Source organism: Talpa europaea (assembly GCF_964194135.1).
Source record: "Talpa europaea genome assembly, chromosome: 9".
In the NCBI taxonomy this organism is placed as follows: domain Eukaryota; kingdom Metazoa; phylum Chordata; class Mammalia; order Eulipotyphla; family Talpidae; genus Talpa; species Talpa europaea.
In genome coordinates, this window is record NC_140076.1 from 77931380 (window position 1) to 77955153 (window position 23774).

Sequence of the window (23774 nt, forward strand, 5' to 3'; positions counted from 1 at the left end):
TTAACTGGCGTTCTTGTTGGGACTCCTCCAAGGCTGTGGAGAGGTTGCATCCAGATGTGTGACCCAAGCCAGATGTCCTACTCTTCCACCTTGGCAGATGTCTCTGCCGAAAATCGCCAAAGACGACAGGCATGCCCACAGCTGGGAGAAGCAGCCACGCCAGCCACCTTCACAGATGATGGAGAACAGCTGGTCTGTTTGATGGCAAGTCACAACTCGTTTGCCGGAGCTGCCGTGCTTTGGTGGTAGTGGTTTTCTCCCCTTTTAAAAATAACTGGAGGCCTTGCACCCATGCTGTTAGTTCTTGGGACTGGAAATAAAAGACTAGATTTAGATTTGCTGTGGAAAGACAGATCCTGGGCTGTTGCCTTGAATTACCTGGTAGAAGGAAACATCCTTATTTTCCTAACTTCAAAGCCAACTCTTCAAAAATAGGACACTAGTTACAGGAACAGAGCTGGCAAGGGAGTGACAGGTGTCAACCCGGGCTCGGGGTCAGCCCTGAGTCTTCAAAGCTATGCTGTTCAGTTTTAAGATGTTTATAAGGGAAATTGTTTTTAAGACGAGAGGGGACTTTTGTGTGTGCCTTCTAGTCAATTCTCCTGGAGCTGGAATGAACAGCAGCAGCCCTGAAGTCGCAACAGCCATTTGTTCCTCAGCTAACTTTGAATTTCAGTGATCCTCCTTCACATGCCTCAAGCAGTGCTCGAGTCCTCCTCAACTGAAGCTCACAGCACTTTAAGAAATGGCAATTTTCTCCCTCAGGCTGTAATCACATGCCCTAGCACACTGAGGGCGCTGGTAATTAGGAGTTGATTCCTTTGGAGGCCCAGGTGGAGGTAGAGGTGGGGATGGGCGTCACACCCAGGACACAATGAGAAGGCCTCCCTTCTCACAAGAGCTTCTCAGCTCCTAATACGAACTGGCACTCGCGGGATGCACAGAGCCGATGGCCGTGACCCTGAAGATGGGCTGGTCCTGCCCGACACACAGACACCGCTCCACCCCCACCGTGCCCTACTCACCACAACTGCCATTTTTAGAATCAGAAGAAATACTTTTCACTTACTTGCTGTGAGACTAGTTAGGCAGCTACTCTCTCGAGCGTCTTGTTGCTTCATTATCAACTCGAGATTACTGTCAGCTCTGCAGACCTTCTCCTGCTGGCTTGTGCTAAAGACAAAATGGGATCATTCATTTTCACTCATTTGTTTGATGAATATTTACTGGGCACTTGAAAAGAGTAAACAAAGCAGAAAAAGCCCTTCCCTTCATGTAGCTTATATTCTACTGGGGGTTGGCAGTCAATAAACATAAAAAAAAAAAAAAAAGCCCAGTGTCTGTTGTGTCAGGGCCACGTGTGCTGGAGGACAGGGATGCAAGAGGACAGGGATGCTGGGCTGCAGTGGGCCTGGGCCGGTGCCATCAAACAGGCTGGCAGGTGACTCCTTGCATTTGAGCCAAAGGCTGAAGTCCCAGGGTGAGCACCTTCTAGGGAGAAGAACTAGCAGAACCCCAAACTCCAAGACAGGAGTAAAGCTGGAGCCAGACAGACACCAGGGTCAGGAGGAGAACCAATGAAGGGGTGGCTCACGGGATATGGGGCCCAAGGGGCCTCAGGGGCTTGAGGGGTTGTTAGGCCCTTTTGGGCCCCATAGAACTCTGACTTTAGTTCCGAGGGATACAGGAGAAATACAGGAGGGTCTGAACAGACGTGACATGGGCTCTTCTCCTTTTTGAGAGGAGCACCAGCTGCTGTAAGGAGACCAGGAGACCAAGCAGGGAGATCAGTTAGGCGACTACTGTGGTGGCAGAGATGAGAGGGCAGGGCCTGGCCAAGGGTCAGCAGCGAAGAAGAGGGGAAGAGGTCAGGTTCTGGGTGTATTTTGAAGGCAGAGCAGTTAGAGATTTAAATTGCAAGTCACTACAAAGAGGGATGGGGCTGTGGCCAGCCTGGAACGACAATGAGACGAGGACAAGTAAAAGTAGTCCTGGCAGGAATGAAAATTTTCCTGCATGATGGTGTCTGCTGCCTGGTCTCCCACCACGTCCCTTGTGGCTTCCCATGTCACCAGGAGATGCTCCGGGGGGCAATCCTGGGTGGGAGGCTCCTTGACCGTCAAGCAGAGGCTGCTGTCTGTATCACCCACTGAAGACTGACAAAACCCTTCCACATTTGCTCCGGGTGGGATAGGCAGGGAAGACATGATGACACTCTGCTCCCTAAAGAGGAGACAGATCTTGAGACAGTTCAAGGTCACAAAACCTATGGGATGTGAAAGGCAGTCTTTTAGCTCCAGATCCTCTTTTCCTTCTGCTGTGCCAGATACACACAAGATGGTCATAGCACAACAACCAACCTCTCCTAGTGTGACTGCGCGCCAGGTGCTATTCTAACTGTCAAGACATAGCAGCTCATTTAACTCTTACGGTAACTCCATGAGTTAGTACAAGTATTATCCCCTTTTACAGGTGGGGAATCTGAGAAAGGGTCATGCAAATATTAAGAGACAACATCTGAATTTGAGTATAATCTGACCCTAGAGTCATGAATTCAATCATGACACCAAACACCCTGGTGGTCTCCTACCCGAGATAGTGTGCAGAGGCAGGGTGGTGCGGCGGTTAGAGACAAAGAGCTCACTTTGGCTGGGGGGGGGTCAGGGTGGGATTTGAGCCATGTCTTGAAGGGTCATTTAGAAGGGGTCAGTGAAGACAGTGGCAGGCATAACAGGAGCGAGAAAGGTATATATCCAGGCAAGCTTGGAGCACAGCAACATTGAAGAGGAGGTCAGAGGAAGAAGCCCAGAAGTATAGTAAGCACAGGAGGAAACCACTGAAAATACCAAAGAAAGACAGTGTTTTGAGGAGGGGGCACATTGGGGGTCAAAGGCCAACAAGGGGTCAAGCTAAGGACACACTATTGGGTTTTTCACTGGAGAGCTCAGCAAGTGCAGGCTCCACGGCACCGTGAGGGTTGGGGTCTGACTGTGTAAAGCTGGTGAATTACTGGAAGGTGAAAACAAAGCAATCACTTGGCTGGAGTTCTGTAGAAGACCTGGCTCAATTCCTGCAAATTTCCAGCAAGCAAACAAGACCCAGGATAAATGGCTAGAACCTTCAAATCTCTAAGATCTGTGTGGAAAGAGTTGGGTCATAGCTGATGTCAAGAAGCTGAGTTCTTATTAATAGTGAGAACTGATTCAAAGTCCAAGGAATTTGGTAGCTATTTTAACAAAAATTTATCTACTGAAGAGAACTGAAGTCCCTTTAATGTGCTTCACTGAATTACTGGTGTGAACCTCACTTTCACAGGGGACAGGAGAAGCAGCAATCAGGCCATATTCATTCCACAATGTTTATTGAGCACTATGATGTGTTAGGAAAGATAACAAAGAGAGCTATAATGTAACTCCTGGAACAGAATAGAGAATCCCAAAATAACATCTCTTTCGCTTAGAACATATATGACAGGGGCAACACTGAGAGTCAATGGGATTAATAGGATGGACTGATCATTCAGTGGACCTAGGAGAATTGGCTATCCATATGAAAAAAAGTAAATCATATCCCTACCTCACACCATACATAAAATAAATTCCAGCTGAATTCAAGACTTCAATGTGAAAGGCAGCATTTAGAAACATTTAAAAGAAAGTCTTAAAACTATAGGCAGGAAGGGATTTCTTTAAAAATCATGCACGTCACTAATTACAAATGAAAAGGATGAGAAATTCAACATCAGTAAAATTTAAAATGTCCACTCATTAAGTACACTATAAAGAAAGGAAATAAAAAAACCAGTCACAACCCAGATAATCTTTGCAACACACACTGACAAAATTCTTCCTATCTAGAATACATAAAGAAGACTAAAACACAAAAACAAAACAATGGTAAAATGGGCAAAAGTCATGAATGATATTTTACAGAAGAAGAAGCATGAATGACCCATAAACATGAAGAATACTATGCTTTTGCCAAGGAAATGCAAAGTAAAAGCATGATGAAATACCAGTGTACCCACTAGTTGGCAAAAGTGAACATTCCTTTCTGCTGGGGGAGCTTCATGGTGCCACCATTTTAGAAAGCAACTTACTATTTTCTAATGAAGTTAAATATGAATAGATCCTACAAACGCAGAAGTGTCCTAGAGAAACTCTTACACAATGCAGCAATAGTTATTATTAAGAATGTCTGCAGCAATATTTTTTGCTCATTAGAGGAAAAACCTGACAATCTAAATATCCATCAATAGGGCAATGAATCAATAATGATGTATTCACATGATGAAACACAGTACATCAATGAAAATACACTAAAGACACATAGATCAGCATTATGTTGAGTGGAAAAAAGGAATTCATTGTATTAGTTGTCTATTGCTCGTAACAATTTGCCCCATAACTTAGCAACTTAAAACAACAAACATTTATGATCTCACAGTTGCTGTGGATCAGGTATTCCGGGCAGCCTAAATGGGGACCTCAGGCTCAAGGTCTGTCATGAGAATGTAGACAAGCTTGCAGCCAGTGCTGTGGTCTCACCTCAAGCCTCCACCTTCGGGCTTCTGTCTCCCGGCTCCCTCATGTAGGGTGGAGGCTGTGATCCCTGGTCACAGGGGCCTCTCCACATGGTGGCCTCCTGGCATGGCCAGTGGCATCTTCCAAGGGCAAGTGGGTGATCCATAGAGAACAGGCCTGAGGTCACCCAAGAAAGGAAGCCATAGTCATTTTATAACCCAAGGGTGATATTCCGTCACCCCTGCCATATTCTATTTGTCAGAAACCAGCACTAGATCCAGTCCATCCTCAAAAGAAGGGCATTACGAAAGTATGTGAATTTGCCAGGAGGACAAGGAATATTGATGACCATTTTAGAGGCTGCCTACTATACTCACGTAGTGTGATTTCATTTTTAGTAAGCTCAGCAGAACTAAATTCCATATTATTTCAGCATGTATACCAATATGGACAGAGAGAAAAACACGCACAAGATAAACATGAAGTTCAGGCTATTGCTTATCTCTGGAGTTGATGGGAGGATTGAATGGGGAGAACACACATGTGGGCCCGCAGGCCAGGGCTGGATGGTGTGTTCACGACGCTGACTTATTATGTGCTTCGTGACTTTCTGTTAGGTGTATTTTTTCTCTTCGGTTTTGTTTTGCGTTTGATATTATGCAAGTTAAATATGCATCCATTTTAGAGTCCATTGTTCTGTGGTATTTGCTGTCCTCCACCAGTTCTTGACACTTTTACCCTTCTCTGGAGGAACTGAGTTTCACCCCCTGCTAACTCATTGTAGTCCTCACCTTCATGTCTCTAAATAACACGTCTGTGTTGCTGCTTGTTGATGCTCTGGGTTGGGTATTATCTATTCCCTTCCTTCGCCCAGCTTTTCCTGTCCCCCATCTTCTGTCATAATTATATCATAATTTTGGTTAGAGCTGTAATCAGTATTTACATTACTCAGTCAACACTAATTTGACTCTATTCACAGCGAAGCCTTGGAGTGAAGTATGATAACTTTTCCTTTCTTGCAGGACTTTTTGTTCTTCCTGGTTAATTGCCATGTTTGTTCATTTACTCTGTTTTCTATGTATTTATCACCAATTCAACTCTAATCTAAGCAGTTGTCTGAGTCGCTTCTCAGGATGTTTAGGCTCATCAGGTTTTCTGTCAGCTCCGTCTACTTGGAGGGACGTCTCCCCGCGCCTCCGCCTGCTCTAGTCGGGTAGGTCACTTCCACTCCTGAGCCCAGCAACACCCACGGGCCTCCCCACCCCAGGCCTTGGGCCTCTCTCCTCTTCCATCTTCAGTCTCCTGCATCACAAGGCTCCCCTCTTCTTGGTTGTCTCTTTTAGGGGGAAGCACGACCTCCCATAGACTTCTGAGAAAGGGTACAGAGGAGGCACTTCTCTGAGAGCCGTGCCTGTCTCAGGATGTCTTCCGTCCACACTCACATTTAACTAACACCTTGAATGGCTTGGAATTCTGGTCTCCCTGGTTTAGAATTCTGTTTTGGAGATCATCTGCCTTCAGAATTGTGAAGCCTTTGTTCTGTGGCCTCCAGCTTCCACTGTTGCTGGGAAAAAGCCCAAAGCTGCTCCTCCCCCTCCTCCCCCTCCCCTCCCCATCCTCCCTACCACCTCTTCCCCCTCCTCCCCTCCCCATCCTCCCTACCACCTCCTCCCCCTCCTCCCCCTTCCCTCCCCATCCTCCCTACTGCCTCCTCCTCCTCCCCCTCCTCCCCTCCCCATCCTCCCTACCCCCTCCTCTCCCACCCCTCCTCCTCCTCCCTACCTCCTCCCCCTCCCCTCCCCATCCTCTCTACTGCCTCCTCCCCATCCTCCCCTCCCCATCCTCCCTACCACCTCCTCCTCCCCTCCCCTCCCCATCCTCCCTACCACCTCCCCCCCTCCTCCCCTCCCCATCCTCCCTACCACCTCCTCCCCCTCCTCCCCTCCCCATCCTCCCTACCACCTCCTCCCCCTCCTCCCCTCCCCATTCTCCCTACCGCCTCCCCCTCCCCTCCCCATCCTCCCTACCGCCTCCCCCTCCCCTCCCCATCCTCTCTACCGCCTCCTCCCCCTCCTCCCCTCCCCATCCTCCCTACCACCTCCTCCCCTCCTCCCCTCCCCATCCTCCCTACCACTTCCTCCCTCTCCTCCTTCCCTCCTCCTCCTCTTCCCCCTCCCTCCCCTCCTCCTACCCCTCCTCCTGCTTACCCTTCCTCCCCCTTCCCTGCCCCTCCCCCTCCTCCCCTTCCTCCTCTTCCCACTCCTCCTCCTCTTTCTCTTCTTTTATTTCTCCTCCTCCTCCCTCCTCCCCCTCGTCCTCTCTCCTCCCTTTCCTCCTTCCCCCCTCACTCTTCTCTATAGGAACTTCCCTCCCCCGCCCCACCGTGTTCTGAAATTTCCCAGTAATATTTCTTGTGTTCGTTTATTTCCATCCGCTGTGCTGGGGACAGGGGGACCTTGTACTAGAAACTTGTTTCCCTCAGTTCAAGGAAACTTTTAGTGATGGCTGTGACATCACGCTCTCCTCCTCCGTTGGCTCCAGCTCTTTCTGAAGCTGTCCTTGTGTGAGGCGGCAGGCTGGCGCACGGATTTTCTCTCCTCTGTCATTGTTCTGTCTTTTTCTGCCTTTTGGGAGATTTCCTCTATTTACCTTCCAGCCTTCAAAGAAGACTCTTTGGTGCAGCATGCCGTTCTGTCTCGTGGGTCCACACGCTGACATTCTCTCTCTTGCAATGTTAATACAGCATTTTGTTCAAGAGTTCCTCTCCGTGAATGGTCTGTATTTGATCCAAGGTTCTTTTCTTTGTTTAATTGACTGATTTAGTCTGTGTCTTAATGTTAGAGACTTTCCACAGATGTCTGGGGATTCCTGGTTGTCTGCTTATTTTTAAAAGCAACGGACAGAAACGGTTAGTTATAGAGGGATTGAGGAAGGAGCAAAAGTCATCCATCGTTTTTACCCAATCATACCATCACTCATATCTATCACTATTTCCTAAAATTATTTCCTAATATTAAAAAGTGATAAAAACATAGTCCATACCCTAATGACACATTAATAATTACCCTTAAAACACACACACACACCCCTTTTCTAATTCCTTAACCCTTAAAGAAAAACTTGGAACTGTATTCGCCCCAAAATTCTCTAATGCAAAAAATAGCATGAGATTAGTACGTGAATCTGTGACAGGTGTAAACCACTCTAAAATTGTGAATAGGTTTGGAAACACATTCTCTCTGCTCTCCACTCCCACAGTCCTGAATCACCAGCCCGGCTGTCATCACTTCCTGCCTGGTGAGTCTCACGCATGTCTTATCTCCATGACGATGCTCCAAGCCACTGGCAAGTAGGGTGCATATCCAGGTCTTCTCAGCATGTTCCGTTGTCCCCCGAGAAGGGGATCATCAAAATGATTGAAGTGACAGTGAATGATATTCTTACAATTGCTTCTCCTCTCCTCAACACACACCGCACCAACAGTCTTGCAGCTGCAGTCTGCAGCCCATCCCTCTGGGGAGAACTGGCCACCACCATTTGGCATAGGCCCGGAAGCCAGGGTCTGCCACCACCCGTCCCAGCTGGAGATCAGCACGTGGGAATCGGGGACTGAGGTGGCCTGAGGACCTGGCAGGGCCCAGGGCTGTGGGAGTGGGATGGGAAGGGCATGTCAGAGCTGGGCTGGGGCTGGCACTGGGGCAGGGGCAGGCTACACTCCACCTTGGGGATCAGAGTCGGGCACTGCCTACCAGTGCTGTTCACATATGGTTAGAACGCAGACAGAGGCCAGGCCAGCCTGGGAGAAGAAAGCTGACTGCAAGGAGCAGCCCTCCAAGATGCCCTCAGTGCCACTGTGGAGCCAAGGAGAGTGGGGAGGATGGGGCAGGCATTCCACCAGCAGTGCTTTGGGGAGGGGCTGCCTGCTCTTCAGATGTCCCCTGGGGTGCAAACAACTATGAAAAGGCTACCGCCCTCTGCTCTGGTTGCTGGTAAAGGATTCAAGTGGGGCTGGACAGGCCCCAGTGATGTGCTCCCTGGGTCAGCTGGGACCAGGCTCAGATAGGTGACAAGGGCTGCTGCCTGCACCTCCCTCCTGATTCTATACCCTTCTCCACCTGCAACCCCACCTCTGTGTTCGTTCTATCTTTTTAAATATCCTGCCGACCACCTGCAGACCTCTGTTCCCGGCAGGTCATGCATCTTGTCATTTCTCCGCACAAAACTACGTTCAATTCCGTGGCCTCTGGGACTAAATCCAAACCTCTTATCCTGAATCAAAGATCTTCCAAAATCAGGACCCCTGGTTTGAAGCTAACTCATCTGCTGTTAGAGACCAGGTGCCCTCCTTTCACTAAAACTCCTTCACAATCCCCAAGGTGCACAGTGCTCACTCCACCTCCTTGATGCCTGGTGGAGTGGTAAAGGGAGCACAGATTTTGCTTCCATTTTCTCCTGTGTGTCCTCAGACAAGCCACTTAATGTCTCTGTGTTTCCAGTTGCTCGCCTGTAAAATACTTATAGGACATTGTGAGAATCAGAGTGTTTGTATATGAAGCAGCTGCGCGTGGGCGAGACAGTGTGGCTCCTGCAATCCCCTGCAGTTAAATGTGCCCTCATGTTCCCTGACTCACATGCCCTCCATCTCTTTTCTGACAACAGAATGTCTGCCTCCTTCTAGGCCTAACCCCAGATGCACCTGTACCTGCAGCTTTCCTTGTACACCTGAGCTAGAGGATAAGGGGAGGGAAAGCAACATTTGCCAATTGTCCAGACCCTGTGCAGGCATGGAGGGCACTGAAGATAGTAGCTAGTGCTTTCTGAGGGTCTCCACATGCCACATCCTGTCTCAAGCAAGTCCCATGTGCTAATTCTATAAGCCTTTGGTAATGCAGTTCTGTTGATTAAGATTCCCAAATGGCTTTCTGCTCTACACAGCCCCGTTGGTTTGGTCTCCCGGCCCTGTCTGACCTTTCCTACCCAGTGGCCTCCAAGAAGCTCAAGGAGTAATGTCCCTGCAGGATAGAATGCAGAGGCCCTTTCATGTCAGTCAGGCTGAGCCTGTTAGAGAGCATCTTGAGGAAAGATCCACCTTTCCCCTCAACCCATCCCCGCCCATCTATATGCCCCTCTGGAGTCCAACTCTGGGCTTCCTGCTGCATGGAACACCCTTCCCCCAGGCCTGCCTGGAAAGCTCACACCTCTGACTAACTGTTCTACCTTTGGGTCAAGGTCATGGCCTGCACCTCCTGTCTCCGTGGTCCTTTGTCCACCCGCTTTCAACCCTTCTGCAAACATCTGCATCTTGCAGAGCCCTGTCCCCGGGGCTGAGAGCCCTGAGGTCAGGGGCTGAGTCCTCTTGTTTTGTTTCGGAGCCTGGCACACAGGGGCTTGGTGTTAGGGGCTGGAGGGAGAAGGGTGGGAAGGAATGGCCACTGGGCAGAGGGAATGGTGGTAATAAGTTTCCAAGTGGCTCTTCTCAGGATGGGAGAGCCACGAGCCTCTGTCCAGCTCAGAAGAAGAGGCTGTCCCTCTGCAGAGACCCTAGCCTCTCTTAGAAATGGCTCCAGGCCAGCTCTGGCGCTGCAGCCCTCCAGCCCACTCCAGGAAGGTGCCAATCTTTGGGATCCATGAGCCTTCCTTCAGGAAATTGCTAAATGTGCTTGGTGATTTTTTCTGACATTTTCCCTGTTTGTGAACTTGTGATTTCAGATTAATCACATCCACATACATTTTGACTGTCGACTTGGAAGGGGAAATCTAAATTTTATTACTGCATGATTTCATCCAAAGCTATTTTACCAACACCAAAAGGATGGCTATAATATGGCATAAATCATGACAAAACATTTACCTCTGGGACCCAGCTCATGGCGGGGGGTGATGGGGAGCTGCAAGCTGGAGCTGGGTGCGCAGGGTCTCAGTGACTGGGATCTGGGTGCCACCATCGCGCTGTCCCCACCTCAGCAGATGGCATTTCCTTCTCCCTCCAGGTTTGCCTCAAGCCTTCACTCCAGCCACAGTGATGCCCTCAACTAACTCCTGTCTTCCCCTTGGCAGGTACCATGACCAGCAGGACGTAACTAGTAACTTTCTGGGTGCCATGTGGCTCATCTCCATCACATTCCTTTCCATTGGTTATGGGGACATGGTGCCTCACACGTACTGTGGGAAAGGTGTCTGTCTCCTCACTGGCATCATGGTGAGTACCTGCCTCTGCCTGTCACCCTGCCCCCTCCTCACCAGGAATAGAGACCTTTCTAGTGAGCTCAGAGGGGCCTTCCTAGTCAGGAGTGGGGCCAGCTGCTAGTTGCCAGCCTGCATACCTGTCTGCGCAGAGAAAGGCCCCAGCCCCTGGGACCCACATCTAAAAGAGTTTAGCTAGAGCTCAGAGGCAGGGCCTGGGGAGGAGCACTGAACTGGGCTTGACACCGTGTCCCTGACCAGGTTGGCCATTGGTTTGGGTCCTGGTTTGACTTCATGGCCCTGGGCCAGCTCTGACTTCTTCAGACTTCGGCTTCCACATCTGCATGTTGAGGTGCTGGTCTTCCCTGGGGTGTCCTGCTAGCCCAGTCCCATCCCCCACGCTCCCTGGGTGCCTGGCCACACGCTGCACCTCTTCAAGGTATATTTCTCCCACCCGTTAGCCTGGCCACTCCCGTGTTGGCCCATCACAGCTCAGTGTATGAGAGGGATGTGGAGGCTGAATTCCCTCCACCATCCTTACTGTGGGTACGTAGCCGGTGGGACCTCAGCATCCTCAACATAGATGGGGATGGAGGCTACTCTGCCCTCCTCACTGGTTGGTGGTGAGGATCATGTGGGCAGAGAACTCTTCCCTGACCTCGGTGCTTCTTCACCTGTCAGTTTTTAGAAGAGGAAACTGAGGCTAACCCTAAGAAGTACCCTGGAGGGAAGCTAGGGTGTGAGGATGGACAGAACGGTTGTAGGTCTCCATGGTGGGGTACTACAGCTCTCCGCGGGAAGCCCTTTTGACACCCCTGTCATGTTTCCATGAAAATTCTTCCTCTCAGTGTGCCCAAAGATGTCATGTTTACCCCCATTTCTCCAGGGAAAGGAAAAAGAGTCCCACCTGCAGAAGAAAGACCATTAACTCCTCCGCAGCGGGGGACGGCCTCGCTCCCTGCCGCCACCACCTGGTGGCCTCCTGGGACTGACCTCAGTGCCAAAGCAGCCAGATTCAAACCGCTGAGAGCAGGGGTCAGCACCTGGGCTGCAGGCCTGTGAGCAGGAGGGGTCCAGAGCGGCCATGTCAGGGCCAAGCACAGTTCTCTACTCTTTTCAACTAAAATCCAGGGCATATTAGCAGGCCAGTTCTGAAATAGCAGTTAATGACTTAGGCTTAGCACCGGGCTGGGGATAAATCACAGATAAGTGTAAGGCCTTAGAACAAACACTCCCATCGGTTAGTAGGAGTCTGTCTGGAGCAGCTCCAACTGTCACCAGGAAACCAGGGAAGGATGAGTCTTCCTTTCAGAAAGGAATGATACGCTGCCCAAAGGCCAAAGCCTTCCTGTCTTCCAGCCCCTCCTGGGGGCTCCTGGGGCGTGGGCTTTTTGCCTCGGAACCCACCCAGTTCACCCAGCAGGCTGGCACTGCTCCAGTCTGCCAATAGGTGCATTGGCCCTGCTGGGAGCCTCTGTTATTTTTAAATCCCAGCCATTCTCCCTCTCAGCATGGAGCTGTGCCCATCCAAGCAGCTGCCCATGACTGCCTCCCTGGTCCCCTCACTGCAGCCCCTCCTGCCTTCTCTGACAGAGGGCGGGGGTGGGGGGTGGGGGGGGTGGGGGGGCAGGCAGGACCCCAGGCCCGGCCCTGCCTTCTCCTTGGGCTGTGGTTTTCTGCACCCTCTTTTGCTCCTGGGTCTATAGCCGCTTCTTGGAATGGAGTGTTTTGTTCCTTGTGGAGAGAGGTGTGATCAAAGCAGAGAGAACAAAGTGATGAGGAGGACCCCTTAACCGCCTCCATATTAAAGACACCGCACATGCCTTTCATCTCCTTTTGAACAAAACCCTGCTGCATAAATACATCCTTCTCTATAGAACAGGGAGGTTCCCCTCTCTTCATTGTCAGTGTTTTTAGTCAAATTAAAGTCAGTTGCCTCACTCTGGGGTCAACCACAGTGAGGAGCCCAGTGGCATTTTACTAACAAATGTGACTTTTCTAGCTGAGTCACTCCTTCCCCGGTCTTTGCATTGCTGAGACTGCTTCCCTCCCCTCCCCCGGCCTCCAAACGCTGTGCACATCTCTGGATTATTATTGCAAGTGCCTTTACTCAAGGTAGGGCTTCCTGTTTGGTTACCATGGACACCATGCAGTCCAAGGCAAGGCCTGTTCAGGAAGGGAAAGGAAGGATTTGTGTGTGCGGCTGTAAATAGTCTTAATCATTGTTTTCTCCCGGCAATCCCAGTAACGGTGTAATTATCAACCATTAAGCAGGGTATATAATTTTCTGAACAACTTGACATTGTTGGCACAGACCCGGTGTGTTTGAGAGATTTCACCCACAAAAGCAGATATATCAGAGTCCAGCATCTTTCCATTACAAAAATGTACAGTTAGAAGAAAGAGAGCGAGCTGTCAATATGTAGTGCCCGGAAATGGAAATGAAAGGGAAACGTCAAGATGTGCCTTTGCTGCCTTTTGGATCTGAAAGGCCTTGGAGCCCCCACATTGGCTTGGCAGGAACCCCATTCCATAGAGCCCTTCTCTAAAGCTGGACTCACTTGGTGGGCCCTTCAGGAGTTAGGGACAAATAGAACCTTCCAGGATGTCTGTTGGGAACCCTGAGCTCCATGAGAGGAGGCTCCATGAGAGATGCTTCTTTGAACTGCAAAAGGAAAGTGATGATGAAGTAAAAGGTAGCACAAATTGAGTCATTTTGGGTGGAGGGGAAAAGAGGGCTCAGCAAGACATCTGCTTAATGTCAGTTTTAGAAGATGAGCTTCTCTCTGAAACACCTTGGTTTGAAACCAATTGATGTTATTTTAGTTGTTACATAGAATCTGTTGCAGAAACAGAATCCAACTGTAAATCCTCCAGGCTTCCCTCCTCCATTTGTCACTTTCATTTCTGTTTTATTTTATGCTTCTTTAGTTAAGAACACCTCATACTTTTCCCCTTGGGATACTTGTTTTTCCAGCTTCTAAGGTTTTCCAGCTGGAAAATATTTCTTAGAAACAAATGTGGGAGGATCCTTGCGGAGGAGACTCTGGGTCCAGATCTATAGATGAGTTAGGTGCCTCATCCCGGCCACCCTTCTCTACGCGCTGCTGGGCTCCGCTCGCCGCCTTCTATGGAAAGTATGACCTCACCAGAGGTGGGCCCTCTTCCTCCCGCCACCCTCCCCAGGAAACAGGAGTTGGACAGAGAAGACCCATGAGATTCAGTTGGTGTCCACGGTGATGAAGGACTTGGCACGTCTGAAGGCAAAGTCTGAGTCATGGATTTGCTCTAAAATCTGACCCCATGGAAGTCGTACCGACAGCTGCTAACCCTTCTCTGTCCCACTCCTTCCTCTCCTCACACGCCCCCACCGGCCATTGCTGAGATTCCTCGCTGGGACAGTATGCGCTTGCACACACCCAGATCAACCGAGTCTTTGGCAAGGGTCTCTTAAAACCAGCTCGCATCACACAAGCCTTCCCGGCGACTAACTTGAGCCTGTCACACAGATAAGCTCATCTCAAGGAAGAGACTCAGCATCCCAAAAGGAACAGGGGTGATCATTCCACAAGGGGAAAGAGCTAGACCAGAATCTTTCGTCTTTCTCTCAAGAGTCACCGTTGACCATTAACTTCTGATTCGCCTTAGGCTCCTGTTCCTCCTCCTTCCTCTCCAGCTCCACTTGTCCGTCCTCCTCTCTTACTCTTGTGTTTCTTTCTTTCCTCTTTCCCTGCCCTGCGCCATGCTGTGCCAGAGGCCACACACTTGTTTTATCTCCGCGTCTGCTCCAGATCTCTCTACACTCCCTCCTTTCCTCCCTCTCCTCTTCCCAACTCTCCCCCCCCCATTCCTCCTCCCCCCACCCCCATGCAGACAGACTCTGGAGAGGACCAGCAGTCAGAATTTCAGCCCCTGCCTGCCACTTTCTGAAGGTTGCTGATGTCAATCCCCTCTTCCTATGGTTGCCTCTGGATGGAAAGGACCAAGTTAGTTACCCTATTGGTGACTTCCCTTATTACATCCAGACAATGGATTCGAAAAGAAATACGGTTGAGAGCATGCACTGCCATCTATTCAATTTATAACTAGGGTTTAAGAGCATAGCATCTTCTAGACAAATATCTACAGGGCGCTTGACATCTGGTAAGTGTCTTCTTCCCAGTTGTCCACCCTCCTGTCTCCATGAAGAAATTTATCTTGACTGCATAAGATAGATGTTCCTCAGTTAAAGCACTCTTCTAGTTAGAACCCCCTGCATTCGAGGGGCAAGAGCCATGGAGCACTCCATTGAGACCCCAGAAATTTGGGATGGTGGGTGATTGATTGTTTTGAGCAGGGAGATAGTTTTGAGCAGGTGAGCAGGGAGATAGTTTTGAGCAGGTGAGCAGGGAGATAGTTTTGAGCAGGTGAGCAGGGAGATGCCTTCTTTAGGCTGATTCTGCCCCAGCTGTCAGGGCTGATTTAAGTAGAGCTTCCCTGGACCCAGGGAGAAAAGCGGCCATGGAGCCTATGGAGAGCCCTCTCTATCCCACGTTCCAAGGTGACATTTCCCTCTTTGGGGCTTGCAGCTCAAGCTATGTTTGGAACTCCATGCAAAGGAGAGGCTTACACTTGGTCTGCTTGAAGGGAAATGGAGCAAGCCTCTTCCCTTTAGGACGCTTTCTTTTAATTATGTTTCTGGTTATGGAGATCTGGCCAAATTGATTACAGCTGCAGACCAGGCTGCCCAGCTGCCTATTCATAGCCTTGAAAATTGGGCTCAGTGTCTTGCAGGAGCCCAAGGGTTTGCTCCTGCAAGACACTGACGTCACGAAAACATGACCGTGCTAAACGAGAGAGGAAAATGAGGGTAGAAAGGGAAAGTTCACATTGGCTTAGTTCTTTCCACTTTGTTGTGCTAGAAATGGGAGGCTGACTGAACAACCAGATATACCACAAACACAAGTTGGTTTTATGGGAGCCCCTATGGAAAACCAGGGAAAGTGCTGCCTACTCTGCCAGGCAAACCCTTACCCAGGCTGGTCTTTGTCAGCCTTGGGGAAGGAAAGAGAGATTATCCAGGAGATAGTAGGAGACTGGCCTGCCAGTAGGTACTCCTCCCAACTTTGAAAAAATATTCTTTTCTGTTTTTTAACACACACACACAAATAGTTAGCTGTTATGAGCCAAAAATGTTATTGATTCCTTCAATCTGGGACCTCTGACTGTTAAACTGGGTTCTCTGGCAACTCTAATTACTATTCTATCTGATCTAGAGGATCAGACTGTTGGCTCTATTAAGCTAATCATCTCTTCTGCGAGTGGAGGCCCAGTGTGCAGACAGAGGGCAAACAGGCAAGGGCAGGGTTGGTGTCTGCTTTTGGAGAAGAAGTAGGGGAGGAGGAATCGCTCAGTTCCCCTAGTGCTCACAGCCCAGGGGAGAAGCACGGTGAAGAGGACTTAAACATCGGGAGATGTTTGTTCAATTAGCGCTCCCCCTGCTCATTTCCGAGACAGGCAAGCCAGTGCCCGGGGAACAGGAGAGAGAAGTGAGTCCCCAGGACCTGCTTGTACTGGCCCTCCCCTGTGTCCCCTGGAGTGGAGCTGCCCCTGCAGAACAGGGCCTCTGCTCTCTGGAAAATGCGGAGTTACTCTTCTATGGGTTCCCTTAAAACCACAGTTTGAGGCGGAAGTGCTGTTGTTGTCTTTAGAGTCTCTGCATGAGAGTGAACACTTAAGCCTCCTGGTGAAGGCAAAAAAGAGCCGATTGCTTGTGCTGAGTCACAGCCAAGATGTCTGGTAAAAACACCCAGCTGAGGAGTGAGCCCTGTCATTGAGTGTCCACGTGCATGCCAACCGGTGTCCCTCTGAGGGCCCAGTGTTGCCTCTTCATTAGGTTATTTTCAGGAAAACTCTACCACCAGAGGTTTTCCCATCCAGCCCCCAGGTCTTGCCTGGCCTTCTTTCCTCCCAGCCTGTGGGCTGGGGCTGGAAGTGGGTTGGGGCAGTCTAAGGGAGGGAGGGCCTGTGTGCATGGAGCCCTCCACCTGCCCTGCCCAGCCTGGCCAATGACCTGGTGATCGTCTGTTGCTTTAAATTCCCTGCTGCCTCCACCCCATCCACTCTCCTGCTCCATTTAGAATCCGTTGGTTCTCTAAAGACTCAGTCTCCCCAAGGTCAGCTCTGTAGCTAAGCCAAGAGCGTTGCCAACCCCCTCGTGGGCGTGGTAACCAGGGCCCGGACAGTTGTGTGTGGCTGGGGAGCTCAGGTGCCCCTCCACTCCCAGAATCCCCGCAACCCACCAGGGAACCTGGAGCCTTCTGCCAGAACCTTGCTGCATAATGACGTGCTGTCTCCCCGGCCCTCTTGCTGTCCCCCACAGGGTGCCGGCTGCACTGCCCTCGTGGTGGCCGTGGTGGCCCGAAAGCTGGAACTCACCAAAGCCGAGAAGCATGTTCACAACTTCATGATGGACACTCAGCTCACCAAACGGGTAAAGGACCACTGCCCACATCGTTAGGGGGGAGTCACTCCCACATGAAAGCCAGTCAGGAAGTCGTCACACTGTGCAGGTCAGGACACACCTTTCAGTGGAGGGTGGTGGGCATGTGCACACAGCCTCCACAAAACGGGCACCATGTCTGAGCACCCCTGGCTCCTGTCTTCTCTCAAATGACTGTGCCCAGTCCAGGCAACCAAATAATTATCCTGATAATTAAATCTATAGCATACAATGGTGTCACCCGCCCCCTCGCCTAATGGCTGAATAAATCAACCAGCATGAGGTAATGGTTTTGTTTGTGCTCCAATGTTTTCATGGTTCTCATTAGGAAGGGCAGTAGAGAGTCTTAAACATGATATTGGAAATGTATCTAAATCCAGACCTTTCAAAAAAAAATCATTAATGACACTCATCACAGCAGAGCCCACTTTCCTAAATAATGTTCATCAAAACGCCACCATCCAATTCTCCCTTTTTGGATTTTCTGGATAATGTTTCTCACTTGTACCCTTATGCAAGTGGTTAAGGAGGCTGAAGCACTGAAAATATGCAGGAATGGGGAAATCATTTAGCTGCTCGAAGTCTGACACCCCACTGAATTGTCAGAGAAGAAAAGGCCCATTAAGAAGAGACAGAAATGAGCCTTCCAGGAGAACAGCAGGCCAAATGAGCAAGGCAGGAGCTGTTTATTTAATGACAGCTTTTATGGAAAATTCTTTAGAGTTGCAGGCTGAACGAAGGTCAGTAATATGATTTCCTGCAGGCACCCCTTTTGGTGAGACGAGAGTCAGAACCTGGTCCTGGGGTCTTAGCTGCTGTAACAAGCCCTTCTCATTTGGAACGAAAGTGGATTAGGAGATTCATGGGCAAGCACATTCTGATTTGGGCTTTTGAAAGCCAGAGAAAATATTCAGTGATTAATGTTGCAGCACAGAAAAAATATGTTAGAAATAGAGACAAAGACTGGGAGAGAACAAAGAAAGAGAAAAAGAGAAAGAGCGCTCTTAGGGAAGGCAGTGGGAGAATGTGCAGTTGCCAAAGCCTCTCCAGTTTCTCAGCAGAATTATTTATGGTGTTTGATTGTTTGGTCTTTGGTTACATTTATTGACTTCTTTAAAGGGCCTCCACACATGTCAAAAGGAACGGGTACAGGCAAACGTGCTTGTGTTGTTGACATACAGATGGTGGTGTCTGGTACTTTGTGGCCCTGAACTCTCTGTTGCAAAAAAGAAAACACGGTTGGTGGCACATGATGGCAGGCTCAAAGGTTGTGCCCATAGGGAGGCCCAATGAGTTTCACCCAGCACCCTAGAACCCAGTTAGTTACCCTCCTCTAGTCCCCTAAAGCACATGCAAAAGTCATGCTCAGACTGAGCAAGTTACAAGTTATCAGGTTACAAGTTATCATGGTTGCACCTCTTCTCCTGAAATAATTCAGTGCAGAAGTGAGGGGTCAGAGAGTGTTGCTCTGAAACCTTCCAGAAACTATTTCCCTGGAGCAGACATTAACATCTCTCTGTTTATTCTGGCTGTTTTGAAAACCAAGGATATATGTTACATTTCATGTTCTTCCTTTGTCCTCGCCATTTTTCATTCTGTAAATCAGGCTCTAGAGGAAAATAAAGGCAAGGAAAGCCGGTTCCCTCATACGACAGGAAAATAAACGTTTTTTTCTGTAATATAATTGTAGAAGGAGATGAGATTGTGGTTGCTAATTTCAGTTTCTCAAAAATGATTCTCTAAAATCTTCCTTAAGTCCACTTACTTTTTGAAATGTAGGACTAAAAATCAAATCAACAAATATTTATTGCTCACCCATGAGTGGAAGGCACCTTTGTAATCGAATAACATCTCACTTTTCTGAGAACACTGAAATCTGTTGAAATGTCCCTTTACTGTTTAATATGTTTTCCCAGAGAAACAAACAACACAAAAGCCATGGTTCTTGCAGAGAGGGGATTTTCAAAGCTGGCAGGACCAGAACTCGCAAAGGTTCTTTTATATAATTTGATTGGCAGGGGACTGGCTGCCTGCTGGCCTGCTCTGGCTTCAGCTCACCTTGCCCTGAAGCTCTGAGCAGCCCACCTTCCTACCCCTAGATACCCACTCTCTCCCTCCAAAAATAGCCAGCTGGGGTGGCTCCTTGGTCAGAGATGCTAGGCTCAGTCTACTTTAAGGTCTCAGTGAATTCTCAGAGTGCAGATGATTGTGGAGTAATTGCAAACCTCTCAGGAGAGTACAATTAGTAGATTTAGTAGATAAAAAAGCAATCTCTTACAAATACATGCAAACTTAATTCTTCAAACTTCTAAGCAAAAAACAAAGAAGAGGAACTATAACCTATGAATCATAAAACTCTTCAAATGGTTCTAGTGTTCTCTCATCCTCCCTGTGTTGCTGTAAAGGATCCAGCTTATCCTTTACCATTAGAGTCACACTATTTATTTATTTTGGGGTGGGGGGAGCCCGACAGCACACATAAGAGCTCAGTTGCTGGTTTTTCTGAACCCTATGGCTTTTCTTCTTTCACTTGTATAACTTGTCATCCCTGCTGGCAATGTCATTTCTGTATTTAATGCAATCAGACCTTCCCACACGCCTTTCCAGTGTTACTGCCATTGTTATTCTATAATTATAATTTTTTTTGCTAACCTCTCGGCTACTAGATAATATATATGTAAATGACACATGGAGAGACTGGAAAAGATACCAGGTCCCCATCTTCACTGAAACACTGCGCATCCCCCAACACTCCACATCCCCATTGCAGGGGTCATCTGCCTGCCAGACGACACTGTGGGTTTTGGGGCCACCACAATGGATAAGAGATGGCCCCTTTCCTCATACCTTCTGCCTCTTCTTTCTGCAAGGCAAGGTAGGCTGCCCCGACACAGTTGGCTTCAGAGGCAGTGTGGACAGGAGATACTGTTTGCCGCGTCCTCTCTCCAAATCAAACATTTGATTGCCCCAGTGTGTGCCGCTGGCTGAGGACTGTGTCCCCTCATCCTTGCCACTGGGGTTCTTGCCCCAAATTCTTCATCCAAGTCTAATTTCCCATGACATCAATAAGTCAAACCGAAGCCAATCCCATTTCTTCTAAACTAACGCCTTCTCCTGACTTCTCTCGTCAGCTAATGGCATCTCTGTGCCAGCCTCCAGGCCTGAAAACTTTGTAGCATCTCTGACCCCTCTGCACCCTGGACCTCACAGGGGTCCCAGCAGTTTCTGAGCCTGCTTCCACCTTACCCTGGCCTTGACTGTCCACATAGGTGGCTTCCTCCAGCCTTCCACCCCTCACCCCTTCCACGCCTTGCAAGGTGACAGCTGCATCTGCCTTTTCTTCTCATGGGCCTCCCTTAGCCCTGACCTGTGGCACTTTGCTTCCCATGGATCTTCTTAGCTCTGAACATGCCTCCAACCTGCTCAAGCACTTTTAATGACCTCCCTCCCCGCCCACCACATACACCCTGAACGATGCAAAGAAAATATTTCTTTAGTTATGAGCATGAGTCAAAGTTTTATCACAATCCTGCTGGGAATAAAAAAATTATAGCAAGCAAATTTAAAGATTTACTCATAGTGAGGTTATTTTATAGGAAAAGACAATGGTCCTCACTGTTATACTGGAGGCTGAAGGCCTCTGGTTAAAGGCCTCTAGACTGACTCTAAAGGACTGACGGCTGGTCGACCCCACACTGGACTCCCAGAACAAGCCTTCTCGCTTTAAAATGTATCAGATAATCGACTGAGCAGTTATCAGGAATGCAAATTCTCCCTGGATGGAGAGTGTAAACTATATTACTCACAAAGGGTCTTTCCCAGCCAGTTTGGGTCTGGTTTTCCATTAACAACAATCATAGAAATGTTAAGCAAGTGAGCTGGAAGGACCCTGAGGGGTGCGCTGCTGCACCCCAGAGATCAGTAAGGCAAGGGTGGCCCAGCCATGTGCGACCAGCTGGGTCCCAGCCAGGGTTGCAGTCGGGTGTCTGGCAGGCAGCTCTCTAGCCATAGCCCAGTGGGTTTTCCAGAGCTCTTTGGAACTTGGCATGGTGGTTAGGGACCAAGCCTGCTGAAGAAGAAAGCCAGGTTCTCTCCAGACTAGCTGAGCATTGCCTAATAGCTTTACAGAATTAACTCCATTCACTACCATGTTGCTATGGGGAAAGAGCTTCAAACTCCAACTTTGAACCACAGAACTATATCCTCCTTCATTCCCTGCCCCAGACTCCTGCCAACCAGAGTCTGGCGTCTCCGTTCTAAGTGTTCAGTGCGAGGCCAGGCAGAAGAAAAGCCTGAACAGGGAGTATGGACTAGGGTGGGGGAAGGAAGGTGAGAGGCTAAAGCAGGGTCAAGAAAGGGATGGAGGCTGAGGGAGCCCACAGAAAGTCTGTGGAAGTGAGAGAGGGTTGGCAGAGGGGAGGAGGGGACACCCCTGTGGGTCATGGACGCCTTCAGTCAAATGTCTGGGGGCATGGCTGGGCTGTGGGTTCTCAGACTGTGATGTTTATCAGGCCCCAGTTCATCGAAATCAGCCGCTTGCCGGGTCTGATGTGCCTTCCTCCCTCCCTGCTTCCCTGTTCTAAGCTCCAGGTAGAAAACCTCTTCCCTGAAAAGAATCCTTGGTGCATCATGGGCATACCGATGATTTCTTTCAGGGGGATCCACTAGTGGGGCTTCTGGAATTCCCACACAGGCTCTCCGTGGCTGCTGGAGGATGGGGAGGACAGAAGTGCCCTCTGCACCCCATAGACCTGTTATACTGAGTGGCAGGTCACCCTGGCAGAGAGGGCCCAAAAGCAAACCATTGATGTGGGTGATACGTCCAAGAGCACAAAGAACAAACATACATGTTCTGTTTTATCTTTTCTTTTGCTGGGGAGAGGGAAAGAAGTTGACATTTATTGAGGCACTGGGGAGATTGAGAATATTCACAGCCGTGTATTGAAGCTCACTGTGGCTGGCTCTACGCCTAGTGTTTATGCATATACCCCTCAACCCCGCAATCCACACAACAACCCCATTTCTCAGGCAGTAACACTTGCATCACTCGTTGATTCCCCACCACAATGTATTTTTCTCTGCGGCACTTATTCCTGTCCTGTCCCTACAAGATCATAAACTCCATGAGGGTGGGAGTGTTCGGGTTGCTCATCACAATTTTCTCCCATCTCAGAACTGTGTCTGCCCCATCAGAGGGGCTTATTGAATGTTGTGTGTGTGTTGTTTTTTTTTTTGAAAGAGTAAATTAAAAAATTGCATCTCAGGTTCAATAACTGGTCCAAGATGGAAGATAATAATTCCATTGCCTCAGTTTTCGCTGAGGATTAAGGAATAATGTAAACACAAAGTGCTTAGCACAGAACCTGGCACACAGTAAGTGCTCAGTAAATGCCAGCTCCCAGGCATTATTTGCAGGATCTTAGCTGGATGACTTACTGGCCAGGCCAGTTAATCTTAGAGTTCTCCCTAAGCATGAGCCTTTCTGGCCCCACAGAGGGAAAGCATACCAATTTTTGTGCTTTCTGGGTTTGGAGCAGAGCAGCCAGCCTTCTGTGCACATGCCACCTTCTTCTGACCACCCCTCACCCATCTGACGGAGGCCAACCTTGCACATCCCTTATCCTTCCCAGTTTCTTGACAGCCCCAGCACCCTTTAGGTGCCCTGCCCGCCAGGAGAGCTCAGAGGGCACCTAATTCAACATGTCCCAAGAAGGACACATGACGTCCACTGCCCCCACCCAAGCGATGCGCAGAGCAATCAGCCCAGTGAATTGGAGGGAGAACCTGGTCACAATAGCATTTACTGTCGACCTGGGAAAGCACAGTGCAGTTAAAAGCCTATTTCTTTTTCTCTTGCAGATATTGATCTACTTAGCTTTGTGCCAGGCTGTTTGCTGGCAATTAATTTCAGAGTCAGCACCAAAGCTTGCATTTAACCTCACTTTCCCAGGGACTCAGGGGCCTTCTGTTCAGACCCATAAAGTGAGGTGATGACTACCTTTCTCAGCTGCCCAGGGCTTCCATGTGGGCTGAAGTTCAGCAGCAGACCTGGACTCCCTGTTCTCTCATATGCTGAGTGAGGGCCATGCCGATTAAAAAAAAAAAAATCGAATGTCTTTTCCAACTCCTTGACTGGAAAACAGGAAATAATTTTGTTTGTGCAGAGGTGACGTCTAGTCAGGTCTTTCTTCAGACCACATGGAAACCTTTTTCTCTCCGTGGACCTGGTTCTTGTTTTAACTGTGCCATAAGCCATTTGTGTGGTTCTGGCCCTCATACCCTATATCGGAAGCTGTTTGCTGTAGTTTTTATTTTTTTTTAATTTTTTTTAAATTTATTTTATTTTATTTTTTATAGAGGCATGTTTTATTTATTTATTTGTTTGTTTTGTTTATACAAGCACTGGGTACAGTCAGAAGCGCGGGAGGGTGAGAGAATTCACCAGAGCCAGAGCGGGGAGCAGAGCAGGCAGAAGGACCGAAGTACACTGCTGAGGGGAGCAGCGGGCGGCAGGAGAGGTCTGCGCGCCATGTGGGACCCTCCTCTGGTGGCCGGGGAGCAGCTGGGGATCGAACCGGCGCCTCAGA

The 23774-nt window shown here is 49.2% G+C and overlaps 1 protein-coding gene across 1 annotated transcript in view; it reads left to right on the forward strand.

Annotated features, from left to right (window-relative positions):
* Positions 1-23774, forward strand: part of KCNN3 (potassium calcium-activated channel subfamily N member 3) — a gene marked incomplete at both ends in the record, with an annotated part of 146929 nt that overhangs the window by 114336 nt on the left and 8819 nt on the right. The window contains 2 exons of the mRNA XM_084243765.1: positions 10581-10722; positions 17068-17178. Coding sequence (XP_084099891.1) covers positions 10581-10722; positions 17068-17178 — 253 coding nt within the window. The remainder of the gene's footprint in view (positions 1-10580; positions 10723-17067; positions 17179-23774) is intronic.